This window comes from Sycon ciliatum, chromosome 9, assembly GCF_964019385.1.
Source record: "Sycon ciliatum chromosome 9, ocSycCili1.1, whole genome shotgun sequence".
NCBI lineage: Eukaryota > Metazoa > Porifera > Calcarea > Leucosolenida > Sycettidae > Sycon > Sycon ciliatum.
In genome coordinates this window covers 20,089,070-20,108,721 of record NC_088651.1, presented here as the reverse complement: position 1 = coordinate 20,108,721, position 19,652 = coordinate 20,089,070, and the positions used below count along the sequence as shown (strand labels likewise).

At 44.9% G+C, this 19,652-nt stretch overlaps 1 protein-coding gene across 1 annotated transcript; it reads left to right on the top strand.

Moving 5' to 3' along the window:
• The first annotated feature begins 845 nt into the window (after positions 1-845).
• On the top strand, positions 846-18,878 carry LOC135825066 (uncharacterized). Its single transcript, XM_065337805.1, has 5 exons — positions 846-1,125; positions 1,994-2,065; positions 2,979-3,164; positions 12,618-12,689; positions 18,379-18,878. The coding sequence occupies exons 1-5, from the start codon at positions 955-957 to the stop codon at positions 18,511-18,513; spliced, it is 636 nt and encodes a 211-aa protein (XP_065193877.1). The 5' UTR covers positions 846-954; the 3' UTR covers positions 18,514-18,878.
• The last annotated feature ends 774 nt before the right edge of the window (positions 18,879-19,652 follow it).

Sequence of the window (19,652 nt, the reverse complement as noted above, 5' to 3'; positions counted from 1 at the left end):
CATAACTGGTACAGGGCGCCGGCGGCGCCAGTTTTTCACTTTGTATCGGATTTCACGAAGCAAAGTATGTATAGCTACAGAATTTGCGAAACAATAATACTACATTAGTGCTACTCAAGTCTGTGGACAGCAACTGTTTCGCTCTGTTAGAGCTCATCAGCACAGCTCACAGGACCGAAGCGCAGCTCTTCGCAATGAAATACGTTTCCGTAAAGGAAAGCATAATTATATAAAGAGCTGCAAACCCCGCCAAGAGTGCTGGAAATGCTCCAAGAGCAGTGAGCGTTGCACAAGGCGAGCGGCAAGGGTTCGCGCTAAGGTAAGAGTGCTCAACCTGACGACATTTTCTGACGCTAGGGAGCATAATACTCAAGTCTGTGGACATTAGTGCTAGTAAACATTTGTGTGTGGGTGATACAGATGCTGTGACAGAGAGGCTCCAGTGCCTCCCCCGTTCAGATACTGTCTTGCGAAGGAACGCGCCACGCATGGTAGCGTGCTGAGCGCCTGACATGAGCAAGACTGCCAAGAGTCCATAACCTCAAGAGCGTGCAAATCTATCTCTGTAGAAGGGGATCCGCGCGGCGGAATTTGAACATTACGTAAAAAAATGACGTACACGTTCGGTGCCCTTGTAATTGTACCACTCTCTTTTTCAAATTAATTGCACATTGTTGGGGATATGGACTCTTGGCTTGATACCTGTGATGATGTGTCACGAGTACAGGCTATGGGTCGAGGAACAGCTACCAACAGTAGCTGGCTAAAACAGTAAAAAGGTTTCGAAGCTAGTGCTACGTCAGCCTATGCAGCAGTTACTCTAAACTAAATGTCCATGCTGCAGCTGAACTGATACTAGTATCAGACTCGTAGCGAGCAAGAACGTTGACAAATTTCGTCCAGCTAACATATTGAACCCCCTTTGTTCCTTCATCTCCTCGCACCTATTTCACTATGGCATATTCATCCGTTATGCTGCCTGTAGCCGTCTTGTTAGTTAGCGTCTTTGGAATGTCACATGCTCTAGACGCCGACAAAGCTATTTGCCAGGCAACTGGTCATGCCTATAGCCAGGTTACGCTGACCAGAACGTTCGTGTGCGAGGCCAAGGATGCTTACAGAAAGGTACTGTGCTAGTTTGCGCTTTTCTATGTACATGGAGCTAAATTTAGGCTTGTTTCACTTCGCGGCAATCCATGCGAGATGGAGTCGAGCTTATGGAAACCCGTTACAAACCTAACTTGCACATATTCCCATGCTAAATGTTTTCCATGGCTCACTATCTGAGTTCAATATCAACTAGGAAACTTTTCTTTTAGCGAAAGACTCTGATACCAGGAGGTCGACAAGGCGCTCGCTACTGACCCCCTCGAATGTGGACATCATCACTATAGTATACTGTAAAAGTCATTATTCTAACGAGGCGCATATAATAACGTTTTCTCCAAATTGATTGGTTTACGTGTACCAAAGGTAACGATTCTCACTTAACGCTCAATAGGACAGTATATGATTATGTATCGATTTCTGTATAACGATTTCCATTTTAACGACAGATTTCTCCTCGTTAACTCGTTAGAGTTAGCACTTCGTTATATATGTGGCTTTTACAGTAAAGAAAACGAATCTACTAGTTGTTGGTCTTGTCAGAGCTTTGAGACGGCTGTGTTTTTTTAACCTAGCATATCCGTAAATTAAAGAGACCACGTCACCACGAGACGTTGAATGGGTGTCGTGAATGAATGATGTTGCAGAGAAATACAAGCTGAGTTACTTTATACGTGTAGATTCCTACTCTAGAAGAGTGGCTTACCCGAGATTGAAGGAAACGAATGTGTAAGGGGGATAGCAGGCCTACACGTCATGACTTTACGATGTACTGTTGGAAAAAGGTTTGCGTTGAAAATATGCCTCTTGACAATATGCCTCTATCTGCAACGTTTAACCACCGCTCATTGTTGCCAAACCTTTCGTTTCCTATTCAATTTTACAGCTGCCTTCAGTTTCGATCGCAACGCAGATATATATGCCACGCGGATCAGTTACACCAGCCGAACTACAAACCGTAAGTTTTCACGTGGACGGAAGCATTCTCCGCTTGATACTGGGTGAAACTATTTTGAAGTTCCATCCAAGACAAATATAATTCTAAGCGCATAATTATATAAAAATAGTGCTCTTTTTTTCGATTGAGCTCTTTCCGTCATTGTTCAGGTGAGCTTGCACAAGAACTGTAATATAAAAAGGTTTTAGAGGATTTTTTGGTCAGTCAGAGATGCCGGCTGCAATGGTGAACAGGACAACAGCAAATCAATCCTTAAGGAACTGACGCGCTAAACACTTGACTGAAGATCAGCTATTTTTACTTGTGCAGTGGACTTTATTCCCTTCTTATAATTATTACGAAAGTAGACAGAATTTTATCAAATAGACCAACGAGTTAAACTGACTCCACATCTTCACATTACTAAAGCAATGAAGTTAGTTTTCAGAACTTTCTTTTGTCGCACTGAATGGTACACTCACACTATCTCACTATTTATCTGCACCCGCCCTTTTACTCACCCTCTCCTTCTGCTATTACCCTTCGTTTTTTAGCCATCACAATGTATGTGTAATGACTACTCGTAGTCAAGTGGTGTGCTTCACTGTCCGAAGTAATAACTACTCAAAATGAATGTTGGTTTGCGCACTGGAGTCCTAGTAATTACATGTCAGTGTTGTCCCCTGCTATCGCACTTTCTGACAGCTTATTATCTTGTTACAGTCGTAGATAGTTGCTTCATAACTCATTTCCACGTGATTTCCTCTATTTAAAGTTTTAAACTATAGTTATTGGCTCAGTGTCCGAGTCAAAATGAATATGTTCTGCTCTTTTTGACTGCTTTTAGTTTCCTGTTTTGTCTCACCTTCGTCCTCAGTGATGCTTGTGCATTGAGCTAATCAATTACTTTGTGCGATTCTTCTCGTCTCCATAGCAACCGTTGCTGGCTCAGTACAGCGCGATTCTGTCGGTGCTCAAGACCACTCAAGACCGAAACTACTACGGCGTAGCCAATACCTATAAGGCTATCCTGAACGCCGCACCTAACGTCGCTGACAATGGTCCCTTCACGAAAATTGGAGGCGAAATGGCTGATATTCAAAAATCACTCAACAACATGGTATGTATGCTGGCTGCTTATAGAAATTAAATGTAGAATTTTAGAGACCCTATTGTCCCTATGCATTATGCCGTATAGTAGGCCTTGACGGATTATGCTAATATTTTCGTGAAATTATGCTTTTCGCATTGCTGAAAAAATGGCAGAATTATGCTATTTTTATGCTAAAAGTTATCATACTATGCCGCATTATGCTCACATATGCTGCTAATGTATATGATGGTTCTGTGCAAAATAACAGGGGGGGATTTTTTTATATAGGGCGTTGTACTGTAGTAGGAAAAGTTCAACGGGGTCAACGCGCCGTCCGACCTACAATAGACCCTTTGCACAATAAGCGAGAGGGGTCGAGACGGGGCATGCTGCGCACGCGCTGCACACTTGGCATGCAACCAGCATGCATGGTTTGCTGCAGGACGTGATCAAGTTTCCTGTGACAGGCTGTGTTTTCACGGTCCCGACGCGATGTTCATGTATGTACTCCCCAGCCTTTTTTCATTTGAAGTTTTTTTAGTTTTGAAGGAAGAAGTTTCGAAGTGCTTTCCAAGGACCACTGTTGGGTTCTTGTTTGCAGCAACCGTCATCCCTAACGTTAGTCTAAGGAACCCACTCGTCTTTCCATGTAATGCGTTCCCTGGTGATGCTGGCATTCCACACTCTGGAATCCTGGCTATCTGGCGAGAAGAGGGCCGCAGTGCTGCGATATCGTTCACAGTGTTGTGCTCGGAACGATTTTCATCCTTGTTTTTGCTAAGATATTGAACGCCCTGCCAAGAGACTCTGGAGCTTGAGAAAAAGGCATGACCCATCCCTGTCTTCGCTATTGGAAGATCGACTGCTTGCTGGCGCTGCTCGAGCTGCTGATGTTGAAGTGGAGAGAGACGCAGCCTCATCGCTCAGGTGTGCGGAGAAAGTCATCTGACTTCGAGCTGTGGCTGTGTGCACGATATGACCGACTTTCACATTATGCACATAGCCACCAAAGTAAAACTCATGGACACTATCCACGGGCTTGTTCACTAGTACTACTCCATCAGCTCCCTCTTCACTGTCGTCGGCGACTTGCCCCTGTGTTGGAGACGAGCAAGGATGGTGTGGCACTCACTCTGGGAAACAGAGGTTCATCACTCATCCACTGGGAGTCGGACGCATGAAACGTTGGGCATGATGAAGGTACACTCGAGGAAGTGGTGCCCTTCTTAGTTCTAGGAGCATCAGGGTTCTGCATAGAGAAGTGTTCTCTACATCGACAGAGGAGAGAATGTAGAGAAAAGAAAAATAGTTCAATCTACAGTAATCAGAAATATCCACTGAATGCGAAAAACTTACCGCTCCAACGACTCCTTCTTTTTCCAGACAGATACGCACCCTCATTCAGCAGAAAACTGTTCAGTTCCTTCACAGACCATTCTTCATTTGACAGTTCGTCCACGGGTTCCACAGCCATCGATGGCAAACCACTCGACACTCTCTCCTCCATCTCCAAAATGGAAAAATACAGTGTTCCACCATGCTCAACAACTGATACTCTGCACAAAAATCGAAGAGGATGCCCCGTCTCGGATCACGTGACCGTTATTGTGCAAAGGGTCTATTGTAGCTACGACCGTCACTGATTGTAGTGGACTGGACATGTTACCAAGGGAGTCGTGAACCTACGACTTCCTGGTGCATCTACTTGTACTTGTACTTGTAGAACATGTACAGCTGTATGGAATTTGTTGCGAACAGGCGGATTATTCCAATTTATGCGATTCGTATGTGTTGAGTTCGAAACAGGACGACTGACAACGGGAACAAGTTAGTGGGAACGACATTTATTATAGACGACGAGACAAGAGACCAAGACGAACGAAACGACTACATGGTGATTATCGAGTGAGAAAAGAGAGAGAGAGATCAAGTCTGAACGGCAAGATAAAGGGCCTGGGTAGCTATGGCAAATATGGGCGCGCAAGTAGCTACCCAGGCCAACGGAACAAAAGGAGACAAAAGGTGAGTACGTAAGTGCATGCAGGCCAACTAGAAAAGGTACGGGAGGAGGTACCTAACATACAACCCCTCCATGAAAAAAATCCCGCGTCCTCGCGGAGAGAAAAAAAAGAGGGAAAAAGATTTAAAAAAATGAACTGGAGGAGAAAACACACACACACACACACACATACTGCACGCGCGCATGGATCTCACGAAAGTGTGTACTAAAAATGCACTGGTACACATCATTCCTGTACTACTTATTGTGTGTAATAACTATTGGAGTTTGACGAGGAACGTGAATTACTAGTATTTTGCACGGCTAATACAGCCTAGTTACACTTTTGCTAAACATCCAAAAATTAGAGCGTGGCTCACCATGATCGGACCCCTAACTTGGTTATGTTTTACGAACACACGCGCGCGCACACACTACAAAAAAAATTCACGAAAATAAATTTGACGAAGAAGAATACAAAAAAAAAGAAAGAGAGAAAGGTAGCTGACCTGCATGGCTTGAACGAGAATAGACGAGGTAAGGTTGGCGTAGGAGAGACGAGGTTGATAGAGACGAGACGAGGTTGGCGTAGGAGAGACGAGACTGACATGGACGAGACGAGGTTGACATAGACGAGACGAATGGTGGTTGAGGACGGCTGGGCATGGGATGATCTCAGGGTCGTGGGTCGATCAATAATCGGGCGCCAATGTTGAGTTCGAAACAGGACGACTGACAACGGGAACAAGTTAGTGGGAACGACATTTATTATAGACGACGAGACAAGAGACCAAGACGAACGAAACGACTACATGGTGATTATTGACGAGTGAGAAAAGAGAGAGAGAGATCAAGTCTGAACGGCAAGATAAAGGGCCTGGGTAGCTATGGCAAGTATGGGCGCGCAAGTAGCTACCCAGGCCAACGGAACAAAAGGAGACAAAAGGTGAGTACGTAAGTGCATGCAGGCCAACTAGAAAAGGTACGGGAGGAGGTACCTAACATATGCAATTTGCCTCGAATTATGCGATTATTCGATTTTGGTAGGAATTATGCGAAAAATTATGCTAGCATAATCCGTCAAGGCCTACCGTATAGGCCTTGACAGATTATGCTAGCATAATTTTTCGCATTATTCCTACCAAAATCGAATAATCGCATAATTCGAGGCAAATTGCATACGAATCGCATAAAATTGGAATAATCCGCCTGTTCGCATCAAATTCCATACAGTTGTACATGTTCTGCAAGTACAAGTACAAGTAGATGCACCAGGAAGTCGTAGGTTTACGACTCCCTTGAAAACCTGTCCAGTCCACTACAATCAGTGACGGTCGTAGCTAGGTCGGACGGTGCGTTGACCCCGTTGAACTTTTGCTACTACAGTACAACGCCCTCTACAAAAAATTCCCCTGTTATTTTGCACAGAACCATTACATGTACAGTACATTGTACATTAGCAGCATATGTGAGCATAATGCGGCATAATAAAAATTATGATAACTTTTAGCATAAAAATAGCATAATTCTTCAATTTTTTCAGCAATGCGAAAAGCATAATTTCACGAAAATATTAGCATAATCTGTCAAGGCCTAATGCCGTAACCTCAGGGCACAAAAACATTCTAACAACGCACATCTCTCTCTTTAAAGAAGAGCTGTGCGACGAGAGGAGAGGTATGCTACCCAGGTAGCGAAAGTGTAAATGACCATGAAATTGTGTTCTTGTACAGCAGACACTGGAACATTACTGTGGTGTTTTTCGGGCAATCGAATGCTAGCCCATTTCAAAAATTGTATTGTTGAGTGACCAGAAGGATCACACTCGCAGACACAGCGGAACAACTTGGGACAGGAAGGATTAACGAAATAATTATATTAGTTTGTTCTGGGCTATGTGCGTCTCATAAACCGTGCTCTTCCCGCTTGCTCCGTGACCTGGCGTGCCGTCTGCTCCAGCAGATGCTTTACTGGATCCCTTTCCTTTACCAGTTGTTTCGTTGAAATGCGCCGCTCCTTCGTGTTTTTGCAATAGTCTTATTGTGAGTGATAGTCAGGCCAAGTTTCTGAAGATCAGTAGCGAGTGCTATCCCGAGCATTATGTTAGCATTACGAAAGCATAGACAGGATGCGTATTATGGGAGACCCTCGTTGCTGAAGACCAGTAGTCATTGCTGATAAGGTGCAGAAATACTACACCTGCAGCCTCTTGACAGTCTTGTACCGTCGGACAGGATGCGTGTTAAAGGGGACTGTAAAGTTATGTAATGTGCTCCACAGGCAACCATGCATTCGACCGTCAGCAACAGTTAAAGGGGAAGCATACCCTAAAATCAAATTATTATTTTCACCAGTTGTAGTCTTCTGGGTGCTGAGTCGAATGGTCATGGTCCGAGTAAGCTGCGACGCTCCCTTCCTACTTGAATCCCAATCGAACTCGCGCACTTCCACCGAAACTGGATGACTGCGCCCTACTAGATGGGGATTTGTATGCACAATGTCACTAAAAGCGCCATTTCGTTCTTATAAAAGCACGGATGACCGCGATTGGCCCATATGTTGTAGTCTTTTGGACCCTGAGTCGACTGGTTTTGGTCCGAAATGGCTGCGATGCAGCGTACCTCCTTTATTCCCAATCGAACATGGTTGAACAAGCGGTCACGTGCTCCTGGGTGCCCAAATCACCTGGTCACCGCGCCAGCAGGCAACAACTTTCACACCAAGGTTCAACTCGAGTTCAACTCGAGTGACAGGACTGCACCCAAAAAAGGTCAAACAGGCTAGTAAGTTGTACCCTGCAGGCACGGTGACCAGGTGACTGGTGTACGCAGGAGCACGTGACCGCTTGTTCAACCATGTTCGATTGGGAACAAAGGAGGAACGCTGCATCGCAGCCTTTTCGGACCAAAACCAGTCGACTCAGCGTCCAAAAGACTACAACATATGGGCCAATGGCGGTCATCCGTTCTTTTATAAGAACGAAATGGCGCTTTTAGTGACATTTTGCATACAAATCCCCATCTAGTAGGGCGCAGTCACCCAGTTTCGGTGGAAGTGTGGGAGTTCGATTGGGAATAAAGGAGGAAGGGAGCGTCTCAGCTTCCTCGGACCAAGACCATTCGACTCAGCACCCCGAAGACTACAACTGGTGAAAATTTGATTTTAGTGTATACTTCCCCTTTAAGCACAAGCACACTATCAAGGCAAGGGCATTATTGTATTATTGTATTGTATGGAATATAATCTTACCTCATTGGCTCAAAAGGCCAGAAAATCCGATTAAATTGAGATAAAAAGGAAAAGAAGGAACAAACCAAAAGTGGATGAAGTGAGAGAAAATACCATCAGTTGCCTGATGATTGTGGTAATACGTGAAACTCAGAGTTGTAACAAACCTTCCAATCTCACTTGCATGAAAGAAAATAACAATCCGCAATAAATTCTGCAATTACTTTTGCCTAACTCATATTCAAACTGATTCAAACATTTTGCAATACAATGATGCAGGCAATCAATGGAAAAAAAAGATTTCCATCAGTTCTAATAACAACATGCATGATGAGCTAGGCAAAAAAGCATAGCGTAGGGTCCTGAGCTTCCAAGATCTCTCGTTACGGGAGGCGAGGAAAAGGAGATAAAGGCGACTGCACGATGAAAGAGGAAGAGATCGAGTGAGAGCGAATGCAAGATAAAGGCCCTGGGCAGCTACATGTACTTGCAGCTTCTCAAGGAGGTACCTAAGGCAACAGTATAATATCACAAACCAGGACAGAAAAAACCTACTCGCTATACAACCAGGTAGGCTTTCCCCAAATCGGCCCGTTTTTTCGCCTATTTGGCTTTTCGCTAAGCTCAAAAATACATCAGATTTGGCTGCAAAATTAGCTGATTGTTTGAAAATCGGCTGAAAAATTGGAATTATATTGGGAAATCGACTAAAAGAATTGTTGGCATAATTATTGGCTTCAAGTTTGGTGAGATATTGGAAGATTTGGTAGATTTTCGGCGACTCTCAAAGAAACCCTCCAAAATCGGCGAAAGGCTTAGAGATCTTTCGGTAAGTCTCGTTTTCGGAGAATTTTTGCCCCCCCCCCCCCCCTCCGATTTGGGGATTTTACTAATGGCTAATGTATATACAACTCTCTTTATAAGATATCACAACGTGAACATTCCAGGTTGAAAAACAACATACACTTAATCCACACAAGGAAAGGAACAGATAATTATGGTGAAGAAAATTGTTGTAGACCAACTGACGGCAACGCAAAGACGATTGAAGAACACACATGGACAAGGAAATGGGGATTGCGGGACTAACAAAAACTTATCAGTAAAGAGTAGGAGAACCACAAGGACAACGTTCTAACAACATACTTGACTATCATATTATGACGTAATGTGATTTGGAAGCGCAAGAAATGCGTATGGGCGAAAATGTAGAGGGGCCACAAACTTACTCGCGTGCCGCTTCACTACAGATTACATTTTAAGGAGTCCACATGAAATGTCAAACAACCCACCGCACATGTAACTCGGACACAAAAATATGAAGACCAGACTCAGGCATTTCACGTGAAGTAACCTTCGAACTCATATGACCCAGTTGCACCGGTGAATGTACATGTACATCTCCTGGCAACTGAAACACCAGCTTGGATCGAATATCGTTCTCTCAGAGAGGGCTGGGCTTGGTTGTAAGCTATACGACGATAGCACGCCGGTTTCCGAATAGACCCGGGTGTATCCTTCCATTTTGGCTGCCAAGTGCTCCTTCAACTCTGTAACTGTACGGATGTGTATCCGGGCAGCTGGTTGAGAAATGTTTCTCAAGTAGATCTTGAAACCTGGAAGAAAGTGATGAGCTCCCCAGAACACGTTAGCACACTTGCCAGAACGAGACGGAGCTGGTCCCAATGGACTGGCCCCTTCCAGGTCTTCAGCTGATAAGGTCATTAGCGAGTCCCAGAGTAGTTTGACGAATATGATTGCTTGTTCGTGGGTCGGCGCAAACCGATCGCCATCGACGACCAGAATCAGACATTTCACGTGAAGTAACCTTCGCACTCATATGACCAATTTGCACCGGTGAATGTACATCTCCTGGCAACTGAAACACCAGCTTGGACCGATCATCAATCTCAGAGAGGGCTGGGCTTGGTTGTAAGCTATACGATGCAGCAGCAGGTTGAGCCATAACGTGAACGATCGACTAAGCTACTTCAACTAGAAAGGACGGTAACAACAAGAAGGAAGTTGCGTAAACAGTAGATCTACAGGGTTCAAATCACGCACCGCTGCCACCAATGTAATGCGCAGGCGAGTGGAGGAGGCAAGAAAGAGAAGGCAACAAAGGAACTTACCCCGGTGCACACCTGGAGAGCAACTCTTCTTCTCAGTTCTGTTGTCAATGCAGTTACAGTTACAGTTGTAATTGTGAAGAAATAAGTAAATTACAGCAGGTTTTATAGGGCGAGAGGAGAATGGAGGACATGCATGGGTGAAACGAGATCTACGTATTACAATAGCATGCCGGGTTCCGAATATACCCGGGTGTATCCTTCCATTTTGGCTGTCAAATGCTGCTGCAACTCTGTAACTGTACGGATGTGTATACGCCCAGCTGGTTGAGAAGTGTTACTCAAGTAGATCTTGAAACCTGGAAGAAAGCGAGGAGATCCCCAGAACACAGTAGCACACTTGCCAGCTGGTTGAGAAATGTTGCTCACGTAGATCTTGAAACCTGGAAGAAAGCGAGGATCTCTCCAGAAGACGTTAGCACACTGGCCAGAACGAGACGGAGCTGGTCCCAATGGACTGTCCCCTTCCAGATCTTCAGCTGATAAGGTCATTAGCGAGTCCCAGAGTAGTTTGACGAATATTTGCTTGTTCGTGGGTCGGCGCAAACCGATCGCCATCGACGACCAGAATCAGGCATTTCACGCGAAGTATCCTTCGCACTCATATGACCAATTTGCACTGGTGAATGTACATCTCCTGGCAACTTAAACACCAGCTTGGATCGAATATCGATCTCAGAGAGGGCTGGGCTTTCATTTTGGCTGCCAAATTCTCCTTCAACTCCGTACCTGTACGGGTGTGGATACGGCCAACTGGTTGAGAAATGTTTCTCAAGTAGATCTTGAAACCTGGAAGAAAGTGAGGAGCTCCCCAGAACACGTTAGCACACTTGCCAGAACGAGACGGAGCTGGTCCCAATGGATTGTCCCCTTCCAGCTCTTCAGCTGATAAGGTCATTAGCGAGTCCCAGAGCAGTTTGACGAATATATTGCTTGTTCGTGGGTCGGCGCAAACCGATCCCCATCGACGACCAGAATCAGGCATTTTGCGCGAAGTAACCTTCGCACCCATATGACCAATTTGCACCGGTGAATGTACATGTACATCTCCTGGCAACTGAAACACCAGCTTGGATCGAATATCGATCTCAGAGAGGGCTGGGCTTGGTTGTAAGCTATCCGATGATAGCATACCGGGTTCCGAATATACCCGGGTGTATCCTTCCATTTTGGCTGCCAAGTGCTCCTTCAACCCTGTAACTGTACGGATGTGTATACGGCCAGCTGGTTGAGAAATGTTACTCAAGTAGATCTTGAAACCTGGAAGAAAGTGAGGAGCTCCCCAGAACACGTTGGCACACTGGCCAAAACGAGACGGAGCTGGTCCCAATGGACTGTCCTCTTCCAGGTCTTCAGCTGATAAGGTCATTAGCGAGTCCCAGAGTAATTTGACGAATATCAGGAGCAAACAACTATGAACTTATCCTGGCGAACAAGTTCAGAACGACACGAGCAGTTACTCTCGGCCTTCGCTTTTTCTTTCCTGGAGAAGAGCCAAGAGAATATTCAGCTGTGAAAATTCCGTCTCTTACGATAAAATATGAATAGGCGTGCCAGAATAAGTCTAACACTACGACATTACACAGCTACAGGATCATTGCCAGAAGATTTTTCTGTCTGTGTTGGCGGCTGCATTTGAAACAAGCACGAACTGCTCACTCCATTCCCTGACTATGAAATAATTGGTTTGCACATTCTCGATAAGTTACGATAACCTTTCCACATCGCTCCGTCACAATGTCTCCTCTGCACTTTACCAAAATCTGCACAGGTGGGCAGGAATTCTTCTTTGTGTTGGCATCCGTGCTACTCTTGCAGGGAGAACCGTATTCTCCTTGCGGCATTTAAACGCATTTTGTAACAATATTTGGCAGGTTTTCGGCGATTTTCAAAGGAACCCTCCAAAATCGGCGAAAGGCTCAGCAATTTTTCGATAAGTCTCGTTTTCGGGGAATTTTTCGGCTGGCCCATTTGTGTTAAGGCCTACTAACAGTTTGAACCTAGGTTGTAGATTGTTTATCAGCTCCATCGTCAGGTCCCATAGCCCAGCATTCTTCCACACTTCTACCATTTTCCGGTGCAGTTGTGTACATTTTATTTCGATGTCCTTTTGTTTGGCTCCAGATGACCCTAGTCCCCGGCTTCAGCTTCCAATACACGCAATCACTACAGCGTCGTCGGTACCCTCGGCCAATGGTAAGTGGTGAGAACCCTCGCGGTGATCTCAACCCGCACGCACAACACGCAACAAGTCTTGTAGTAATAGTACACGCAATTCTTCACTTCTTCGACAAGAATCTAAAATTCTACAGCGAGAGAGGAAAACTCACTGCTACACACACTCTTATTCTACAATATCTGAAAGGTTTCGCAAGTAAAGCAAGTGTGAGAAACCTAACAAGCTTGCAATGTAGTTGACAAAATGAAACCCTACACTAGTATAGTGATAACCTAAGGCATACATGTAGCATTCAGTTCCGCAAAACACAACTAACTAGTTACTTATGCAAAATGTACTACTTTACTACCTTCGTGCCAAACCAACTATCCTAGGCTGCTATTATTCATGAAGTCGTACTAGTGCATGCTACTGATCAGTAAAATATTACAGGTACATGTTAGAGTATGCACACAGTAGGACGTTTGGCACACGTCAGTTTTCTCTCAGCTTCTCGAAGACGTCATCACAATTATATTAATAATATTTTGTGCAAAAAATCAGATTGGTTTGAGATTTTTGTGCCATGCCCGTTTAGAACATAACTTCGGAAGGTGTGCAGTTTTAGACGGCATGTTCGACATTATCATCATTGTGGTGGTGTGTTGGTTTTATAGCAAGTAATTGAAGTATCACTGTTATAAGAGGGGTTTCCACCAGGCGCTCCCGTCTGTCAAATCACTTTGTGATTGTCCCTGGAAAAACACGGTAAGGCTTTGGCCGAACAGTAGGTAAGAAACGAAGGCAATTTGCACACTAGAATGTGTATCAAGAGCACCTTGTACTATTAATTAACATGCCGCACAACCATTACTTTTGCTGTTGTGTGCAGCCTGCTGTTCTGTGTAGTATCCGTGTGCCATCCATCGTCTTTCAATTCGATTTTTGAGCTTGGTATATGAATAATATTATACTAATAATAATATATTAACTGGTTTGAGGGAAAGAGACAAACGGGAAAAGTCTGAAGAAAAAATTAAATAAAACTAATAATAATAGTAAGACGTTACAACGGAATTCGGAGGCGAAACAAATTCTAGAAAAAGTGGAGTTCGCATGCATCCACGAACTATGCCTTCGCGGACCGGCATCGGCGCACGGGACATAACTTCAGTCTCCCTCATTGGAATTGTACAAAATATTCTGTGCTTTCTTCTAACATATCACACCGCACTCTGAGCACATGCCAATGAACCAAGCTGGTCATTCTATGTACAAATTAGAAATTCTTCGAAAAATCACGCATACTGAGCTCTAACCGCATAATGAAGAAAACCATGTAGAGAAGAGAGGAACAAGTTGCAAAACACAATTGCTACTATAGAGCTTGATGTGCTAAACCAAAGAAAGGATTGATCTGTTGACAAGGAGAAACACAGTACCCAGAGCAAGAGATATAAAAATTCGTGCACATTGACCACGCCTCATTCAATGAGGTAAAAACATCATAAAACTTGCAGTAATGCACGGAACAATTGGTTTAGCACCTAGCCAAACATGTCACAGAGTTCAGAATATATACATTGTGGGGTGTGGCATGCACTGGCATCCTGCAATCGTGGTTAGAAGCTGCGGAACACCCCGAAGATAGGAGAAAAAAGGCATTCCAAATCTCAGCATTTCACAGCATGATGATGTATTAGTGACCACCTGCCACATAGGGAGTGCCTGCTATCTCTTCTGCTTCATCCTGTCCACCCTTCCTCAACCTCCTGCGGTTTTCCCTGGACAGCTTGATGTGCCCCAACTGCTTTCTGGCTGCACCTGACCTTCTCTTGGCATCCAACAGCACACTGGTGGAGGCGGTGTATTTGCTTACGGGTAGACCCATCTTGCAGAATAGCATCTCAATGCTTGCAGCATCATCGTTGAACCAGCTTGCTGCAATGTAGACTGCAGTTTCTACAGTCAGAGCGGAGCAGAAGCTTGTCTTGGGGCAGAGCTGCCACACAATTCCGTTGAAGCATTCGTTCTGGTTTTGTGTGGCGCCACGCATACAGCGCTCGAGTAGTGGGCGTGCGGACAGGTCCATGAAGATCGGCTTGATTACAGAGAAGATTGCTTCAGGTATGACGTTGTGGTGCTCGTAAGGCGGTCCGCCAGCTTGCTGTTGCTGCCACTTGCACCAGCTCTCCAGTCCAGGTGGGCAGTGCAGATGGTGGGGCTTCTCATCAGTTGACACTCGGTGCATCACGGAAGCCCATATGGCTTTGGTCATGGACTGTAGGTCGCCCTTGTTGCTGCGCACAGCCATACCATAGTAGGCTTGCAGTTTGTCTATAAGTTGGTCTGTGAGACGACCACGACCACTGATCCTGCCACCATCAGCCAACTTCTTCCCAGAGAGGTCCTTCTTCAGCTTCCGCAACCGATGTCCAACGCGTTTTTGAACATGACTAACGCATTCTTCCTTAGTGATCTCCACGTCTTCGCCGTATGGATATGGATCATGCACTGCCTTGAAACTCTTTGTACCTCCGTCCCCTATAAAGACACTGTACTGAAGATTCCTCGTTTCTCTGAATCTCCTCCATATCTTCACTACTTCAGGGCAGCTTCACGTTCCATTGCGGGTGCTGAGCTCTGGGTGTTGGCACGGCATTCATGGTTGTCCAGCTTGTCCTGCAGTTCAGCATTTGTCAACTCTTTCTTTGCATGCTGGTTCTTGAAGTGGGCGCACTGGTGGCAGAATCGGGATAGAACTTTAACGTCAAGGACTTTGCCTGTGCCCCATGCCATGGCCACAAAAACACCATACAGCGATGCATAGCCTCTGCGCATCCAGGTTCCGTCATACGTAAAGGCAGTGTCGGCAATAACGACATCTCCAGGTGCATTGTCCAAGACTTGTGTCCCTGCAGCACTCATGCTATGCTCAGCAACAACCTTGGCCGATTTGTGTAGAACCTTGGCATGTCCTTGGTATCGCGGAGAAGGTGATGGGCACAGGCATATTCAAAGCAGCTCCCAACTTCAGCATTGCTCCGTGCCCGCGACCGATCCAGCGCATGCCAAACACAGCTCGTTGGTTTACAACCCAAACACCTTATGTTTGTCTGACATATACTGCGATGTGTGAGCTTCACAGATTTGACAGGTCAGCTCCAGGCAGGATGCAAACCCTTGCCTCTTCGGCTCACTCAGAGTGACTGGTCCATGACAAATTTTGCAACACACAGAAGCCAACAAAAGAGTTTGAAGGCACACCAAGTCGACGAGCCTGAATCCATGAGGTAGTTCTGCATCATTGTCATCGTCCGAGTCTGAACTGGATCCTGAACTCGAATCGCTTGTGCTCAGGTCATCCTCGGAAGAAATCTCAGCATCATCAGAACTAGAAGGCAAATAATCGTTGAAATTCGGCAGAGAATCGTCAAGATTTTCTGGCGCACATGCTTCATCTTCCGATTCGGCTCTCAGCGGTTGATTTCCATGAAATTTTCTCTTCCTGGGTCTGCCTGGTCGGCCTTGAGCTCGCTTCTTCCCCATCGCAATAGAAAAACAATGCCTGCGTCTTTTGCAGCATACAGGATAGACTCATCACTGTAAAGTCCACTACTTCGTGATTTTTATTTGTAGAATACATGACAGGCGTATTCAGTGTGCCTCGCAGAACTGCGAGATGCTGCAGAAGACCAGGTTCGACCTTTCTGGACCACCATTCACAGACGGTGGGCTACACGATGCTGGAGGAACTAGATTCCAGTGAAAACCCAAGATTCTTTTGCTCCTGGACGTTCCGACGTGTTGTGATATCTGCCAGGTGCGCAGTCACTAGTATTTTCATCGCTATAGCGAGGACGACGCCGATCGGCAAACTCTCGCTCACAGCCATCACCAGCCTCTCAAAACCATCACTTGGCATCCCCCAGAGGTATAGGAGAAAGCCAAAACAGCTCTCAACAAACAAAAGCTAAGGACGATGGAAAGAGAGCATGTCAAAAAGAAGACGAACAGTATGAAGTTCAAATGGGTTTGAACACTCGTACCACCAACTATACCACTTTCAATAAATCGTGACGCCATTTTGTTTTAACACGCATACGGTCCATTGTCACAGAACGAAACAACAAAAGTGTTTCCATCAACTAATTAATTTTTAATCAAATTTGAATTTGCGCATGCGCAATCACTCTGACAGTTGTCATGGCAACCAAACCCATGCGCAGAGCTAGCTAGAGGTCGCCAAATCACTCCGCGCACTGCTTCTGAGATTTCCACAAAATTTGAACTATATCAAGGAAGGTTTTTATCATAACACGATTGATTGAGTTCTAAAACGAAAAGAACCAATTTCAAAATCAAAACTGTGAAATTTGCAGATCTATATCGATCTTTGAAATGCTCTATCTCCGAAGTCCTTTGAGCGAACCCCCTCAAATCTTCAGGAGTCGTGCTTCAGCACAAGAGCTACCGTTTGAGATAGTTTTCGACGTTTTCTGAGAGATTTTCATTAATTTTTTGACCTTCTAAAGGTATAGTGCCTTAAAAATTAACGCACCCAGCCTAGACCTTGACGGATTATGCTAGCATAATTTTTCGCATAATTCCTACCAAAATCGAATAATCGCATAATTCGAGGCAAATTGCACACGAATCGCATAAAATTGTAATAATCCGCCTGTTCGCATCAAATTCCATACAGTTGTACATGTTCTACAAGTACAAGTAGATGCACTAGGAAGTTGTAGGTTTACGACTCCCTTGATAACATGTCCCGTCCACTACAATCAGTGATGGTCGTAGCTACATGTAGGTCGGACGGTGCGTTGAGCCCGTTGAACTTTTGCTACTACAGTACAACGCCCTCTACAAAAAAATTCCCTTGTTATTTTGCACAGAACCATTATGCATTAGCAGCATATGTGAGCATAATGCGGCATAATATGATAACTTTTAGCATAAAAATAGCATAATTCTGCAATTTTTTCAGCAATGCGAAAAGCATAATTTCACGAAAATATTAGCATAATCCGTCAAGGCCTAACCCAGCCCATGAGACACTTCGCATCAGATATCAATTTTCGTTCCCTTCTCTTCAGGATCATAAAGGAAAAGAATGAAAATGAATGACTACAACGTATTGCGTAAATGTACTGAGATACCACACTCGTGACAAGGGATATTATTATTATTTATCAAGTTTTACTTTGGGAAGGAGACGAACGACAGCCAACATAGTGAACAAATTATGAAGCATTGTTCCCACCATTGTTCCCACCATTGTTCCCACCATTGTTCCCACCAGTGTTCCCACCATTATTCCCACCATTGTTCCCACCATTGTTCCCACTATTGTTCCCACCATTGTTCTCACCATTGTTCCCACCTCGACGAAGAGTAGCACTAAACAATTTCAGGGACAACACATTTCCTTTCTGTACACAACGCTGAGGATTCAACTTAGGGATGTATAATGCTTCTAAGCGCTGAAGAGAAGGGAACGAAAGCGTTTGATAACTAATGGGAAGTATCTCCTGGACTGGATGCGTTAATTGCTTGAATGCATGAGAACTTGACTTGTTCTAGAATAGTAAGCCGTTGTTCTGATTTTGAAAGAACTCACGTGACGCAATCATAACCATTGTCATAATTCTATTATAAATTACTTGTAGCGGCTGCATTAAATGCCATGTTTTTTTGTTTGTTTTCTCAATCTCTCTGCAGTCCTCTTACAAGAACCTTGCGAGATACCACTACGATCTGCAATGCTGGAACTTGGGCATGCTGGAAGCAACTTGCTTGACGTTGGGTGACATACGCATAACCCTTCAGAACGCATTGAACACCTACTGCACCTAACCGCCCGAGGCCGCTGAGACACTTTCTTTGTCAAGCCTTTCGCTTGCGCTTGCCGACGCAACCTGTCAGCAGATTCTTTCCAACACGTTGGAGAGATGGCTGCATGCACCGCCACAGGATCATCTCCCGTTAGAATGGTTGTTATGTGTAGTTTGTTGATCTTGTGTCTTTCTCATACACTGTTACAGTGCAATTGCCTTCTTTCTGTTTTGGTAGTATCGTTTACCCTCTCCACTTTACTGGTGCATGTTTATGCGCCATTCAAGTTCTACAATGGAGAACTGGAATGCCTCCTTTACATGTAACTTTCAGATTCCTTTATATGATTTCTGCGGCGGAAGAAAGGAAGTGTTCTCGAATCCCAATAGCAGGCCTGTAGGTTGTGGCGTACTATTGCACAGTATGGTGATACTGATCGAGGGAGATATTGCACTAGTACTGTAGTATACTAAACTCACAAGCCTGAATTCAAATATGTAACGGTTGGGTAAAAGCAAGAAAACCAAACAGCTCGCAAGTGGTGACGCGAGCGTGAGAACAAACGTTTCTTCACTTTTACTACCTACAAGCAGGTACATTACACAGTAAAACCTGGTTTAAGCGACCACCTCATACTGCAAGCAAAAGCGGTCGTTAAAGCCAGTAAGGTGTTGGTCTTTAGAACCAAGTCCCACAGTGTCTGTGTAGAACTGTCGGTGCATGGAAATACGGTTGCAGGTGGTCGCTAAACCCAGAGGTCGCTTACACCAGGTTTTACTGTAGTTACACGTCCTACATTATAGATCGTGTAGGCAGTGTAAGCCTTCTACCCTCGTCTTGGTCCATCGGCCAAATCTCAGAAAAGGCCTCTTTCGGAGAAGGTGATGCGCTGAAGCTCCAAGTAAACGCCCTTTGGCACACTAGCTCATGAGACCCCATAGAATACGAATCCGATTGTTGGACGTTGCCAAACCAGTCCAGGATAGTCGAACTGGGTCGAATACCTTCTTCCGATTTTCGTAATTTCGTCCACCATTACACCTTTCTCATCGACTTTTTTCGCGTGGGGAATGTTCTTGAGCGGCTGAGCAGAATCTACGCACGCTCGAACACTTGAAATGCCTGCATGTTGACGGTTCGCAAGATTCTAGCGAGCTTGG